Genomic DNA, 15,688 nt, shown 5'->3' on the forward strand with positions numbered 1-15,688 from the left:
GCTCCTAGGTTTGGGTGTCTGCAAGAATTGGGGACACTATGCCCTTGATTCTGTTGACAACAGTGATCACCAGGAATTTCCTATTCTTAACAAAGGAGTGCTTGTGTGTTGTCTGGATCAGGAGAAGGGCAGCTCAGGGAACTGTAGCCCATTTACAATCAATTTGATGAGAGAACAGAAGGAAACCTAATGGACTGAGTTCTAATGTGAGAGCTGGCAAGGAAACCTGGCCAATCATTTAGTTATACAGCCCAGGAAGGGGTGCAGTCCTTGCTCTCAATAGTGACCCCCTTAACCCAGGCCCTACCCCTTGCTGTCTCTCTACGAAAAGAGGCTTTTCCTCAACTTGGAAATGCAGCATGTAATAAATACATGGTTCTCTCGCTGTTGTCCGCGGCGGTTATGCACACCACAGCCTCCCCGAGAACAGCCTCACTGACAGGTTTTTGAGGGTAGTTGAAGTAGCCCACCATTTCAGTGTTTACCAGCAAGGCACCACAGACATCATGGAGAGAGGTCTGCATCCTCATGTCAACTGTTCTCACCATGGTCTTCTGAGTGATTTTTAAAGCAGTTATGGTAAGTGTGAGTGTGCCCATGCACACACACACACGAAGCTCAGAGGACAGTTTTGGGGGAAGTTTGTTCTCTCTACCATGTGGGTTCCAGGGAAGAAACTCAGGTGTGTAGTCATGCCAGCAAGTACCTTTACCTGCTGAGCCATCTCACCAGCCGATGCCCTCAACCATGGAATTTCGTAAGTTGTGCATCAGTATTTATGTTCTCTGAGTCTATCTCTGTGCTTTATTAATAAGGGTAGATTCTTTCCCCCACCACCCCAAAATGATGATTGCCTTAGTGAAAGTCCATGTTCAACAAATGGAGTCCATGGAGGGAGCTCTGGGGGTTGGAGGTAGGAGGTTGGATGATGGGGTCTGGAGGACTTAAAGCCTCTGTGGAGCCTCCCCTTTGGTTGTAAGCTACACTCTGGATGTCATTGTGTTCTTAACTTTTCTTTTCCTTCAGCCACTAGAGGTAGGATTGAACCTAGGACAATGTGCATGCTAAGCAACTGCTAGACCACTGAGTTACATCCCAGCTCTGTAAATCCTTTCATCATTCACAACAGTTACAGGCCAGGCTGATGAAGAGAATCACCTGTCAATTTGTCCACCCCAAGACTGGTCTTTGAGAATGGCCGACAGATTGCTCTCAAGACTGGGAATGTAGCTGGGCGGTGGTGGCACAAGCCTTTAATCCCAGCACTTGGCAGACAATGGCAGAAGGATCTCTGTGAGTTCCAGGCTAGCCTAGTCTACAAAGAGAGTTCCATCCAGGACAGCCAGAACTGTTCCACAGAGAAACTTTGTCTTGGGAAAATGAAACACAAAACAAAACAAACATTCCAACTGGGATGTTTAGATGTCTGGGAGAGTAAAGGAGGGGGGCACTAAGGACAGTTTAGCCTGGGAAAAGGTGATATGAAACTAGTATCTACCTATACAAATGGTAATAGAAGAAGCCACATTAATCTACCATATGGTAGCATTTACCAAACCAGTCAAACACTCTGCTAAGTACCCAGAGTTGAGTAATGCCTAGCTGGCCCCAGGATCCTTCCAGATACTGAGAAGATGGACAGGGAGACACACTCAATATAGTAGTAACTTGGTAGTGTGGCCTACACCAAGGCTGGCCTTGTTTCCAGTGTGTTTATAGATGGTCCTTTCTGTGTCAGGGTCAGCTCAGAAAGGGAAGGTGACCTATGGCAGAGAGTAACCAAAGGCTCTACCACATTTCTCTGGCTGCTCAGCCTGTAAAAGCCAGGGTTGGTCAGCATCTGTCTGGGGACCCACAGGATGACTTCCTCCACACTTGAACTCTCGAACTCACCTCCACTCTCAGAAGTTGATTCTGCTCCCAGGAGCTCTACAGTTATAAAACAGTCACCTGGAAGAAACCCTTCCTCAATATGCTCTGAGGTCTGCCATGTCAAGAGCAGCTTCAACTGTCCCTCTCATGTCCCAGGCTTGCGTGGACATGCTCTCTACCAGAAGCTTGTGTCCTCTGCTGCAGGCTCCATGGACTGTGCCTGCCCTGGAGCTTCCCCCCAACACTGCTTAGCTCGAGATCTTTCTTGCTACCAAGGATTCCTTACCCCACATCCAGGCCCAAGGAGGGTATTCTCAGTTCTTCCTCTCATCAGCTGTGCCTAATGTACCTTGTCATCCTAGATGAGAGGTGACAGATCTGCTCTAACCCTGACAATAAGTGATGCTAGGGTACAATCCTGAACCCACAGAGATCAACGGGGACACCAGAGCCCTGCATAGAAGCCTGGCAGCCTAACACAATAAGCATGCTTACTTCACGTACCTGTCCCTAGACATCTTCAGAAACATCTCTGTGTGGTAGGGGTTATGTAGTCTAGCTAACACAGCACATATGGCTGGAATGTCAAAAGTCAAGAGCAGAACTGGAGAGATAGCTCATAGGTTAAGAACAAGTGAACTTGGGCTGGAGAGATGGCTCAGAGGTTAAGAGCTGACTGCTCTTCTAGAGGTCCTGAGTTCAATTCCCAGCAACCACATGGTGGCTCACAACCATCTGTAATGAGATCTAGTGCCCTCTTCTGGCCTGCAGTCATACATGCAGACAGAACACTGTATACATAATAAATAAATAAATCTTTAAAAAAAAAAAAAAAAGAAGTGAACTTGCATAGTGACAAGGCATAGAGGATGGACAGACCACCCTGAGGCCCAACAGAAAGATCATTTCTGGAACCCAGTGACAACCCAAATATTTTGGGCCAGTTGAGATGCCCCCTCTATGGATCTCAGCTCTCCCATCACTCTATAGAGATGTGCCTATGTAAGCAGCAAGGGTTTCCTCTGCGGCCCTGCACACTCTTCAGGTGAACACAGAAGCCACCTCTTCAGGCATATTCACAGCAGCACAGGATACAACATGGTCCAGAGCCCTGAAGGCTGCCTGTGGTTTCAGAAGCCAGGGGAAAAATGGCATAGTTCACAAGCACTCAAATGTTGTTAGGAGCTCAGATCTCCTGGTCACTCCAGGCTCATGACTGTGGATTGAAAAGTCATGCAGAAACACAGCATGGTCAAAAGACTCACCAAGTCACCCACTGACTGCCCAGAGCTAGAAACTGGCACAAAGGAGCTAGTCTCTGCCCTGGTCCCACATCTCTACAGTTGTTTGACTACACTAGAGAACTACCTGCCATCCTCAACTGCTGATTCAGGACCCTAAGGGACCACTGTCAGGGAGAGGTGGTCAGAGGAGTCTGCTGGACAGCCTGACGACATGATGTCTTGGCCAGAAGCACTTTTCTCTCCAGGTAACTAGTGTCGACAGCCACTGCACCTAAAGAAAACTCTCGAAGCTGAAGTGCAGTGAGGCCTGGCCTCAGCTGGGGACACATTAGTCCCTCTGCCTCCTGCTGGTCTCCTTCTGTCCCCACATTACAACTCCAAGCCCCAGTAAAGGTAAAAGCTAGGCTTTCCCAGTGCAATAGCCTTGGCCTTGCCAGCTCCTGGCTTAGGGTACGGACAAACTAATGTTCTGGAATTCTGGATTTTCAGGAATTATGAGAAGCTGGGAAGTCCATTTGCGTCTCAGAGGCTCCATCTCCTCTGCCCCATTACTGGAAGGCCCAGCTCAAGCCCACCTCCTCCAGGAAGCTCCCAATGTCTGCCCAGCACTCACTTTGCCTCCGACAGAACCATTTTTTTTTATCCTGTTTTACTCTGAGACTGAATGCCAGCTTCTTTCTGCCCCTCTCTGGTCTCTGGATGTTCTCCATTCTCTCTCCCAAGGAGACTCCTCAGTCTTGACAACATGTATAATGGTGGTGTATATATGTCCTGACATTCTTTGGTCATATTCACTTTGTTACCCTCTCTCATGCACTTCCCATGTCCCTCTTTATTCTAGTCCTTCTATTTTCCTGCCTTTTTTAATGACATTGTAAGGGCTGCTTACAAGGGCCGGGTTGAGGGACAGGTTATTTCGTGGACCATTGGCACCTCACCAGTGTTTACATCACTGAAGAATATGACTGTCCTCACCCCCAACAACCACTACCTGGCTATAAATCCTCAGGTGAGGCTTCATGAAGCCCTCCTTCACAGGATAAGATGTTGACAGTGGTGGTCCTGTGTGGATCTGGTGTATGTTTGGCTCATTTCCTTGACTGGAATTAACTAAATTGTTTCTAGTATCAGCTTAATGATCATAGGAAAGGAGATGCAACACCCTTTGTAAAACTCAGATTCCTAATTCTGTGTGGCACAGCATCTGGGTACAATTGACAAGTAACAGGCTCCTTGTCCTTGGGATCATCAAACCCCAATGGCTATGAAGTTGCACTGAAAACCATCTGCCTTTAGTGGTGCCACGAATAACTGCCTGGCTGTTCCTGTTGGTTCTGGTGTTGTGATAATGTCTTCTGCTTTGGTTTTGAACTTCCTGGAGTGGCTTGAGACTCATCAGACATGAGTCTCAAGGTAAAGTCCTGGGTGTGACCAGATTTGGCCTGGCCAAGATTAAGGAGAGTGTGTTCTCCTTTGAGAAGACAATTGATCGTCTCTTTGATGCTGCCTATTTTGGGCAGAAAGAATCCATACGTGGTAGGTTTGCAGTGTCGAAAGCCTGTGGCTTCCAGAAAGAATGGATCTTTTGTCTCCAGAGTCCAACTAAGGTACCATGCGGTCTCTCTCCCCATTCTGTGAGCTACTTTCAGTGCAGACAATTTTGAGTTCCAAAAAGAAAATATGGACCTTGAGCCAGTGGAGACCTTTCAGTCCTTGAAGCTGTACTTGGCCACATTGACTAACAGCCTACATGTTGTCCAGGATTGACAGGAGGTAGACAGTGGAAGAGCCTCCAGATGTAGCAGTAGAGTAGTTTGTGGTCCTGCCTTCTAAATACTGAACATCATTTTAAGAACCAAGTAGCCCAGAAAATGGGGAGACACAGGTTGAAGATGGAGAGATTGGAAATCCAGGCCTGGTGATGAATGCCTTTCATCCCAGGACTCAGGAGGTTGAGACAAGCAGATTTCCAGGAGTTCAAGGCCAGCCACTTCTACATAGCAAGTTCCAGGCCAGTCAAGGCTACACAGTGAGATCCTGTCTTCAAAACAACATCGAAGTGAAGTGAAAGAAATTGAAGAGGGTTAGAATGGGAGAAGCCCATGCACAAGCCAGAATATAGCTGTCAGACACCAGGACTGAAACCTAGCACCCACCACCCACACCTTTGCAGCCTGGGCACAGCCTCTGTCCACCACCCTATTTGGAAATGTTCCCCCATCTCTACACATGGAACACTAATCCAACATTAGCTCTCACTGTACGTTGGGGTTAGTTTGTCTCTTTGCCTCTCTGTTCTGGAGTTGTCTTTGGCATCACCATAGAATGCACCTACCTCTTGCTTCCTTCCTGTAGAATCAGAGCCCTAGCATAGAGCCTTAGAACTTTTAAGAACTGAACTGAATCAGGGTGGTGTTAGCCCATGCCTTTAATCCCAGCGCTCTAGAGGCAGAGGCAGGAGGATCTCTGAGTTTCAGGTGAGCCTGATCTATAGAAGGAGTTCCAGGGCAGTCAGGAATAAATAGAGAAACCCTGTCTGCAAAACCAGAGAGAAGAGAAAGAAAGGGAGGGGGGCTTGAACTGCAGCCAGGAGAGGAGGAAATTCCTATCCCTTCTGGAAGTCAGTGGCAGCCTGCCTTCCAGTGTCTGGTAAGAACACTGCTGCCCCTGGCCCTGCACTTCCAGCCCCATTGGCATCTTTTCTTCTGGACACTAAGCTAAGGAATGCAGGTAGCAAAGTCACCATCTTCTGATCATGTGCAGGGATCCTGCTGCCTAAGCACTCTCTCAAAGGCTGTCTATCTCCTGATCTTCACTCCTGTTGCAGAGAACTGGCTTGAGCTGAATTGTCTTCTGGTGACCTGCTGGTCTGAGGCAGGCACTGTCATTCCAGAGACAGTGCTCCTTGGCCATCCCCCTAGGGTATATACATGGGAGGGAAAATGATGAGCCAAGTTCAGCCAGGTGGTATGTGATAGAGCTCAGACCCCAAGTCTGCAGTCCTGGTTCAGTCATGTTTTCTCCACTCTGTGAATCCAGCTCTCTGACCTCAGTTCTGGTTGGTTCTAGGTGTGTCCTAGTGCATCATTATGGGAATCTCAATAAACATCAGAACTGGGCTCTTTAAGCTGTTGCACAAGGCCATAGAGACCAAAAAATTACCCTGGAAGCCCCTGATCTTGGACACAAATGAATTCCACATCCCTCTTGTCACATAGTTTATGGCAGGAAGTCACCAGTCCTGACCTTGGCTCCTTGTCCTGATCAGTTGCTGAATGGAAGAACTTTGTAAACCTTGGATAGATGCCTGCATGACCTTAAATGGTACACAAGGTCAGACAGAGACCATGGCCTCAGCAGGAACTCTTTGGAAAAGGAACTGGGAGTCTGTGTGTAACCTAACTTGTGGGGACTCAGGATGGCTGCTCAGCATGCTAAGTGCCAATTCCACCTCACTCTGTCTCTGCAGAGGATGCTAACATGGGCCCACTCCTACCTCTGTCTAGGCCCACAGGTCAGGACACAGTCCTGGTTTTCCACTCCTCAGTTAGGCTGAGTTTTCCACTGATGTGCTCATGTAAATGCATTACTGTTATTTATTTGTTCTGTCTGAGAGATATTCGGTGTTTGTTGTTGTTTTACTTTGAAACTAGAAGCTGTAGAACCAAGAAACCCAGCTTCAAAGCATTCCTGGAAAAGCACCTAGGATGTGAGGTCCAGGGTGGGATGACTAGTCCCTGGCTAGGCACTGTCTATTTGAATTTAACTGCCTTAAAAGCAAAGGAAATAGAAACTTGTAGTTTCCTTGTAATGCGAGTCACTTTTGAAGGGCTCTGTAGCCTGTGACTCCCAAGTGAAGACTGTACACCATCATTAGCAGTCTTGAGGAAGAAGAGGAGTGGTTCCTCTAAAGTCTCTTATGGTCAGAGGTCCTGGGCAGGACCTCTTAGTGACAGCAACACATTGCTTATCTACACCCAGTCCTATAACAAATCTGGGCCTTGAACAGTATACAAAGGTAACATCAGAAAAGTAAGTGTCTGAACTCCACCCTAAACTGAACTCTGAATGAAGGGAGTGGGAGTATCATCTGTGGTTCAATAGTCACCCAGGTTTGGAATGGACCAGCTTGATTTCATCTCTGGTGAAGGAAGTGGATTGTATCTGATGGCTTCTGTCTAGTCCCTTGAAGGGATCAGTGCGGTCTGGCCTCAGACCCTGACGCTTCCTGCTGGGGCAGCATCCCTCAGGGAAAGTCAGAGTTTGTCATAGGCACAGTTCTATGCTAGCAGCAGCGGATATTACTCAGTAGTTCACATGGTCATACCCACTTTCATCTATTCTGTATGTGGACCTAAGGAACAGCAAGAGCACGGTCCTCAGATATAAAACATCACTTCACCTTCCCCTCCATCTCCCTAAGATGAAAGACTGGTAGGGAGAATGGTAAGTTCTTTTCCTTAGAAAGGATTGGCAGGTGAGACCTTGGAATAGGGAATGTTTCTGCATTATTTGTTGAGACAGGGTCTCATGACTCCCAAGCTGTCCTCACACTGGCTTTGCAGGTTCACCTTGAGCTTAGATCATCCTGCTTCTACTTCACAAGTGCTGAGATTACAGGTGGGCCACCGGGCCGATGGGGACAGCATTAGGCATTGACCCAGGACTTGCTACATGGTAGGCAGTCACTCTCCCAACTGAGGTGTGTCTCAGGTGTTGTCCTTATTTTCTCACTATCCTTTCTTTTCCCCCAAGAGGCAGAATCTCACTGTAACTCAGAGGCCTATAACTAATCCAGTTTTGGTGTCTTTGGTGCAGAGTGGAGAGCACCACACTCAGACCAAGAGCTTTTTCTCATGATGGATCCACTATATTAGTTTCCTCTGCTAATAGATCATCAGATATTTCCCAGCACCATGATGGCTGCATTCTCTATCTGCTAAGGACTCCTGGGGCAATTTTCTAAAGCTAAGCACGTGGTTTCCATGACTGTACCCTTAACCCCAATTCCACACCGTAACCAGCCCTGCAGGTTCTTCCTGAATGTGCTTTTAAACACTTGTACTTGAGGAAGGTGATCTTTCCTTGTCTACATTCACCCTAACATGGCTTCTCAGTAGTATTGAATAGCTCATGATGATGAATAGAGGGATTTTGAGGAAGGAATGAGGCTTCTGGGGCAATATTTGTAAAGTATAGCTCAGTTCTCAACATGGAAAGTACTATGGGGCTTCCAATCAAGCTAAGAGAACTCTGGCATTGGAAGGAGAAGGTGCTGAATGGCTTCCCATGTGTTTTAAGATTGGGTCCTGGAAATAGAGCCTGGACTTCTGGTCAGTTCATGGAGAACCAATTAGCAGGGTGGCAAAGGCTGTTCCCCATGACATCAGCAGTCTCTTCTCTGGAATTCTACTGTATCCTGGAGAGCTCTTGGCATCCCCTGTGATGTCGCCAGAGTTGTAGTGACACCAAGTGCCCTTAAGGCATTCCTTCAGTGCCTATAGGGTACAACATTAGATATGTTCTCCAGACTGAGGAGTCTCCTTAGGAGAGAGAATGTAGTAGTACATCCAGAGACCAGAGAGAGGCGGAAAGAAGCTGGCATTCAGTCTCAGCGTCCAACAGGATTAAGAAAATGGTTCTGTCGGAGGCAAAGTGAGTGCTGGGCAGACATTGGGAGCTTCCTGGAGGAGGTGGGCTTGAGCTGGGCCTTCCAGTAATGAGGCAGAAGAGCTGGAGCCTCTGAGAAGCAAATGGACTTCCCAGCTTCTCATAATTTCTGAAAATCCAGAATTCCAGAACATTAGTTTGTCCGTACCCTAAGCCAGGAGCTGGCAAGGCCAAGGCTGTTGTACTGGGAAAGCCTAGCTTTTACCTTTACTGGGGTTTGGGGTATAATGTGGGGACAGAAGGAGACCAGCAGGAGGCAGAGGGACTAATGTGTCCCCAGCTGAGGCCAGGCCTCACTGCACTTCAGCTTTGAGAGTTTCCTTTAGGTGCAGTGGCTGTTGACACTAGTTACCTGGAGAGAAAAGTGCTTCTGGTCAAGACATCATGTCGTCAGGCTGTCCAGCAGACTCCTCTGATCACCTCTCCCTGACAGTGGTCCCTTAGGGTCCTGAATCAGCAGTTGAGGATGGCAGGTAGTTCTCTAGTGTAGTCAAACAACTGTAGAGATGTGGGACCAGGGAAGAGACTAGCTCCTTTGTGCCAGTTTCTAGCTCTGGGCAGTCAGTGGGTGACTTGGTGAGTCTTTTGACCATGCTGTGTTTCTGCATGACTTTTCAATCCACAGTCATGAGCCTGGAGTGACGAGCAGAAGATGTGAGCTCCTAACAACATTTGAGTGCTTGTGAACTATGCCATTTTCCCCCTGGCTTCTGAAACCACAGGCAGCCTTCAGGGCTCTGGACCATGTTGTATCCTGTGCTGCTGTGAATATGCCTGAAGAGGTGGCTTCTGTGTTCACCTGAAGAGTGTGCAGGGCCGCAGAGGAAACCCTTGCTGCTTACATAGGCACATCTCTATAGAGTGATGGGAGAGCTGAGATCCATAGAGGGGGCATCTCAACTGGCCCAAAATATTTGGGTTGTCACTGGGTTCCAGAAATGATCTTTCTGTTGGGCCTCAGGGTGGCCTGTCCATCCTCTATGCCTTGTCACTATGCAAGTTCACTTGTGTTCATCTACCCACAGAGACTGCAATGGAGCCCTCATCCCACCCAACCCTCCACACCAAGAAGGAGGTGAAGAAGGAAATGGAGAGGCTGACCATGGAGCTGCAGCTTAAGACAGACCAAAGGAATCAGCTGCGAGACTGTCTGCTCTTCATCACGGAAGGGACCGTAGATAATAGGTATCCATTGTTTCCGACTCCATGGAACTGTTGGTAATGTCAACCTCACCTTCTTCCTTTCAAGGTCTTGGGTTCTAGTAGGCTATGCTTCCAGAGTGACTCTGCCCAACTTCATGTCCTAAATTCTTCTCAGAGGAGAGGTAGACCTGAAGCTTCAGAGGGAGTGAGATGGGGACTATAACAATTCTGCATTCTCCAAATGAAAACTAGAGCCTGTGGTCTGAGTCCCACAACTCAGTGATTGAGGCAGTAGTGTGTGAGTTCCCAGCATGCATTTGGAAAGGACCTGACAGGTGGTGGCTTGTGTGAGATACTAGCTGCTGTGAGTTTGTGGTGAGTCTTTGAACTTGTGTGGCTAGTGATTGTGTGCTGGAAGCTCCTGGGAGCAGCTGGAGGAGCCTGGTCCCACTTGGTCCATTTCAATGAGTGACTGGAAGTCCTGGGGCTCATCACTGTTTCTCTCTAGTCTTGTGCCCTGTACTCTTAGACAATACTTTTCTGTGCATTCTTTTTTAGCGTCTAATAGTGGGCACTCTCTCTGTGTCTGTATATGACTCTTTCTTTCTCTCTCCTCTTCTCTCTCTCTCTCTCTCTCTCTCTCTCTCTCTCTCTCTCTCTCTCTCTCTCTCTCTCTCTCTGTGTGTGTGTGTGTGTGCATACATGCATTTGCAGGTTTGTGTGTCCCTACAGACTCTGTAAGCCAGGGATCTGAGGTGGGGCCTGAGAATTGGCCTATATCAGTTTCCAGGTGATGCCAGTGCTGAGATCTGGGAGCCCTACTTTAAGCAACACTGCTCTTGTCCAATGTGCTCAGCTTGGTGGCACCTAGGAATCCCTTGGGGAGTTTATATAGCCATCTCTATATTGGGTCTCAATTCCAGAATTATATGCTCTGTCTAACTGTTCAGTAATAGTCACCAAGGACCTAGAATCACTGTTCTGAAATGGGAGAAATGTCACTGCAATATCTGGTGTGCCAAGACCGGTGGCATAGACTCTTGGTGATGTAGAGAGCTAGACTGACCCTCCAGGCCTACTGAATGAGCTCATGCAGCCAGAGCACCCTCCATCTGAACCCCCAGCCTCTGCTGACCTGGGGCCAGGATAACAAGTCTAAAAGCACTAGGAGGTACCAGTATATAGGAGCCCAAATGTGGCATCCACCGTGAGGTGGTAGACCGGGATGCAACTTGAGTTCCCGTGATCTTTGAGGTCTGTGTTCATGGGGTTCTTTCCTCCTGTCTCTAGGCCCTACCACCAGCCAAATCCTTTCCATCACAGACTGAGGATGGAGCATAAACAAGTCATGAAGGAACTGAACACCTTGCAGAATGAGAACACCGAGGCCTCAGAGAAGTTCAGTGAGATGACCAAGGAGACACTCTTCTATCGGTAAGGGCCCGTCTTGATATGGGCCCCGTGAGTTGTGGAGTGGCCGTCTCTGAGTTTCTTTTTTTCTCTAGACTGGAGGGTGCCCAACTCTGGTTCTTGCCATTCTGCTTCTTAGTAAGCAGCCTTAGCAAGCAGCTCTTGGACTTGTGTCTCTTGGAGTCAGTTTGGCTAAGTGTGAAAGAGACCGTTAGCCCTGGCCACCATTGTCCTGCAGTCTCAGGAGACTCTAGATAGACAAGGGATTTGCACCATGAGGGGGATGTCAGGCAGCCCTGGGTGTCTGGAGCTCAGGCCCCGGCTTTACAGGTCTGGGTGCTGTGGAGCCTGTAGATAAAATAAACTCCCCTGGGGTCTCCTGCCCTCCCTCAGAGGGTACTTGCCCACTACTTGCTGATGTTTCCCCATTACCTCGGAGATTAAGAATAATTGGGGGACTCCTCTTTATATTGAAGGGAAGTGGATCCCTTTTGGTGTTGGGGTTTTCTGTGGTAGATTGATTCTTTCTGCTATCCGCTGTTCTCTCATTTTGGCCTTCTGAGTACAGCTGTCACGTCTGTATGGGATCTAGGCTTTGTCTTCCTGGAAACCTGGCACCTTTTGGGCTGCTGGTTCCTGGAGGCTGGGGTGGCAGGAGGAGGCTGGCAGGGCCTTATTATGCCGTGTGTGTCTCCAGTGGTCTGCACAGCCGGCTCCTGATGGAACAGATTCAGCTGGAGAAGAAGGTGGGCATGCTGAGGCAGGAGAACAAGAAACTGCTGGAGGATTGGTTCCTGCTGATGCACCATTCCAAGGAGTTGAAAGTGATCTGTAAGGACCAAGAGGAGGAGACCAGTGACCTCCAAACCCAGCAACGACAGGTAGGTGGGTAAGGCTAAGGGTCTGGCACCATCTGCCCATTTGACTGCCTGTCTGCCCATCCACCCATCCATCACCTTACTGATCCCTGCTCCCATCCAGCCACTTATCTCATGCAATCCATTTCAGTGTCCATGCACAAGTACTTCTGGGAAGTCAGCCTCTTCTGCGAAACTGAATTATTGGCAAGCAATCCCTGCTGCTCTGCTTGAAGCTGCAGTCCAGTGTAGGAGATGGGTCAATAACCTATAACACACCTACATGTCACTATGATAGGTAGGGTTCTATGCCCAGAGCTTTGAGTGAGTGAGTCCTGCGTCCTGGGGCTCATTTGCTTGGCAGGGCTTATATGAGATCACAGGTGGGAAGTAGTTTGTAAGGAGGAGATCTGTGTGCACATGCCAAATGAGTGCTTCCCATTTCTTGGATTAGGGTGGCATGTGGCCTTCTTTCTTCCTGCATCCCATTGTGTTCTTTCTCTTCAGTTTGCCCAGCTCTTGATTCACAGGGACAGAAGCCTGAGTAGCAGGTTGTCAGCCCTGTTTTCTGTGAGTGGTGCTCACAGTTCTCCCATCCAGGAGAATATAGTCTGGGGTTCACTGGATGATCAGCTGGAGGCTTTTCACAAGATGGTGGTGGAAGGTGGGAGATTTGAGACTACAGGAGCAAAATTTTGTTAACCAGCTTTCTATTGTCTGACCAAAAAAAAAATCATGTTTCCCACAGCAGTATTAGTCCCAAGGAGTGATGGCCAAGTGGTGACACTCTTTTTAAAGGGCTGGTATGGTTAGTGTAAACTCAAGCGCCCATCTGCCATGATGTTTCTTTCTGCTCACTCCCTCTCTATTCTCTCTCTCTCTCTCTCTCTCTCTCTCGTGTGTGTGTGTGTGTGTGTGTGTGTGTGTGTGTGTGTGTGTGTGTATTGTGTGTAGTGTAAACATGGGTTTTTTGGTGCATCATGCATGTGTGTATTGGCTAGAGGACACCACTGGGTTTCTTCCCAGTCTCTACCTTGAATCAGGGTTTCTTACTTCCCTGGATGTTTACTGTTTTGCCTGCCTGGCTGACCAGCAAGCTATTGGGATCCTTTGTAACTGCTTGCTTATATATGACTGGGTGTAACCCTCCACTAAGAACATAATCTTCTAATGAACAGGAGCTTCAAAGATTGGAGGAAAGAGTTCAGTTCCGGCTGAAGCAGGAGGATGTGGTCACCCAGGAAAAGGACTTGGCAGAAAAGCTGCAGCATCACTTTGAAGGTTCCCAGATGAGGTAGGAGCCCAAGCTGGGAGGAGGAGGTAGAGCCAATTAGGTCCCCTGTACTTGGGATCTCTGTCCTCTATGGGCTTCTGCTCACATGCATGGTTCCCAGCTACAACTAGGGAAAGAAGACCTCAGAGAAACATGCTGGTCCAGTCATCAAGAACTTCTGTCCAGGAAATAATGTGTTTGGTACTCAGTAAGTCTGTAGAATTGAGTCTCCCTTCCTCCCTTCAGAACTCTCTCTGTTCTGAGAAGGATTTTCTTGAACTGACAGAGATATGCCTAACTCATCCTCCCAAGTGATGGGATTTAAAGGTGTGCACCACCACACCTGGTGAAAATACATTTTTATTTAGGAGCATCCCCTGTAGAGAAGAGATTCCCACCTTTGAACACTGCTCTCTGCAACATTTACCAATTCCCTATACAAAGTGTTCTCTGGAGGGTTGGGGATTTAGCTCAGTGGTAGAGCGCTTGCCTAGCAAGCACAAGGCCCTTGGTTCGGTCCTCAGCTCTGGGGGAAAAAAAAGTGTTCTCTGGATGGAATAGGTTAAGGTCTTTGCAAGATAAACTCAGGCTGATGCCTCAGCTGCAGGGAAGATCAAATACCTTTTCAGAGGGTTCTCTAACAGACCCCCAAAGAGCTAGGATGCACATTCCCAGCTCTGGTCCTAAGGCAATCACAAGTTTATTTTTGGTCCCAGAGCCCAGGCAGGGCCAGTGTTCTCAGGCACACATCTCAGGGAGTGCTACTCCACCATGACCGGCTCTCTCTTGCATGTTTCTCATGTTCAAGATGCCTCCTGGGCTTGAGGACTAAGCTAGCCTCATGGCCTTGTTCAGGTGCCCAGATGGCAAGGCTGTATTATAGCCATATCAAAATGATGTGGTTGATCAGTAACTCATCATCAATAACAAGTGTATTGTTCATATACTGTTGGCTACGGTATTAACATCCTGTTGCTATATGTTGCTATTTACAAAATGATGTCCCTGAACTGTAGAAGAAGGTCCAAATCTTTCTAGTTGAAAGGACATCATATAGTGCTCAGTTTAAGTTATGACATGTGTTTAGGGATGAGAAAAGTTCTTGGCCCAGGTACCCTGTGACCCTTATTCCTTGGAGGTTCAAACAATGACCTCAGTCAAAGGATCAGTGTTGACTGTCCAGCACAGCTGAGGTGGTGGGAGGTAGTAGCTAGACAGTTGACATGGCAGGTCCCCTCCTGACCTGTGTCTTAACTGCTTTTCTCTCCCAGGTCCAGAAAACTTCAGCTGGAAGAGGCCACAGCCCAGGATGAGGGCCCCTTGCAGAGGGAGGCTCTACAGCAAGAGCCACCTGCTGAGCCCAATTCCCAGCAACCACTGAAATCTGGGGATGAAGTTTCTTCTTCAGATTTGGTTTCCATTGTGGAATAGGCCTTGATTATGCCTAGCCAGTGACCCAGCATGGATGCCTTTTGGGTCTCGACTCTCTTTCCTTCTTAACAACACCTTTTGTGAGAACTAAGGAAGCCAAAGGAAGCCACAGACCACTAGAGAGCATGGCATTCACCACCCTTGGATCTAGGCCTCCTCAGAAAATGACACCCTTTGTAGCTGTGAACTCAGAAGGAGGGAAAATCCCTTACCCTTGGGGAGAACATGGCATATAAAGCCCCAAAGAGGAATGGCCATACTCCTCTTGAAAATGCTGTTATAATTGGTGACTGTCTTCCTACCGTGTCTCCAAGGCCAGCCACAGGTGGTAGATCTGTGCTGTTCAATCTGCAGTGAGAGAATGCTGCTTATCTTAATTTTTCTTTGATTTTTTTTTTTTGCTTCAGTTTGGGCTTTATTAATTTGATGTTATTTGTTCTTGTTATTTTCCGTAATTTGCTAAGGCTATTTACTATTTATATTGACTGCCCTTTTAGAGCCCCTTTTGAGAAAAAATATATTTTTTATGAATAAAAAAGCTATTTTCAACTCTTCACACTTAACCCGGACTTCTTTAGTCAGGTGTGCTGTTACAGACCTATAACTCCATAACTCACAGGCACAATCGGATCTGCAATCTCCAGACATCATGAGCTACATAGTAATATCCCAGACTGCCAGAGTGACACAGGGAATTGGTGTCTTGCTTGTGGATAGTGTGGCTTGCTCATAACATACACACTTTATGATGGAATTGGTATTCATACTGTATCCATGCAGTCATCTGT

At 47.8% G+C, this 15,688-nt stretch overlaps 1 protein-coding gene across 2 annotated transcripts; it reads left to right on the plus strand.

Moving 5' to 3' along the window:
- Window positions 1-8,568: 8,568 nt before the first annotated feature.
- Window positions 8,569-15,463, plus strand: LOC131919596 (disks large homolog 5-like). 2 transcript variants are annotated; one of them, XM_059273910.1, is made up of 6 exons: window positions 8,569-8,771; window positions 9,812-9,971; window positions 11,220-11,363; window positions 12,037-12,220; window positions 13,375-13,490; window positions 14,741-15,463. In XM_059273910.1, exons 1-6 carry the CDS (start codon window positions 8,636-8,638, stop codon window positions 14,898-14,900), a joined length of 900 nt encoding a protein of 299 aa, XP_059129893.1. In that variant the 5' UTR covers window positions 8,569-8,635; the 3' UTR covers window positions 14,901-15,463. The 2 variants fall into 2 exon arrangements, with proteins under 2 accessions (XP_059129893.1, XP_059129894.1); XM_059273911.1 differs by having other exon boundaries at window positions 8,663-8,771; window positions 9,412-9,971.
- Window positions 15,464-15,688: the final 225 nt, after the last annotated feature.

This window comes from Peromyscus eremicus, chromosome 9 (genome assembly GCF_949786415.1).
Source record: "Peromyscus eremicus chromosome 9, PerEre_H2_v1, whole genome shotgun sequence".
NCBI lineage: Eukaryota > Metazoa > Chordata > Mammalia > Rodentia > Cricetidae > Peromyscus > Peromyscus eremicus.

Coding starts and splice junctions, on each gene's coding strand:
- LOC131919596 (XM_059273910.1), top strand. CDS start 8,636: ATGTTCTCCAGACTGAGGAGTCTCCTTAGGAGAGAGAATGTAGTAGTA. Junction 8,772..9,811: donor ATGGTTCTGTCGGAGGCAAA/GTGAGTGCTGGG, acceptor ATCTACCCACAG/AGACTGCAATGGAGCCCTCA. Junction 11,364..12,036: donor AAGGAGACACTCTTCTATCG/GTAAGGGCCCGT, acceptor GTGTGTCTCCAG/TGGTCTGCACAGCCGGCTCC.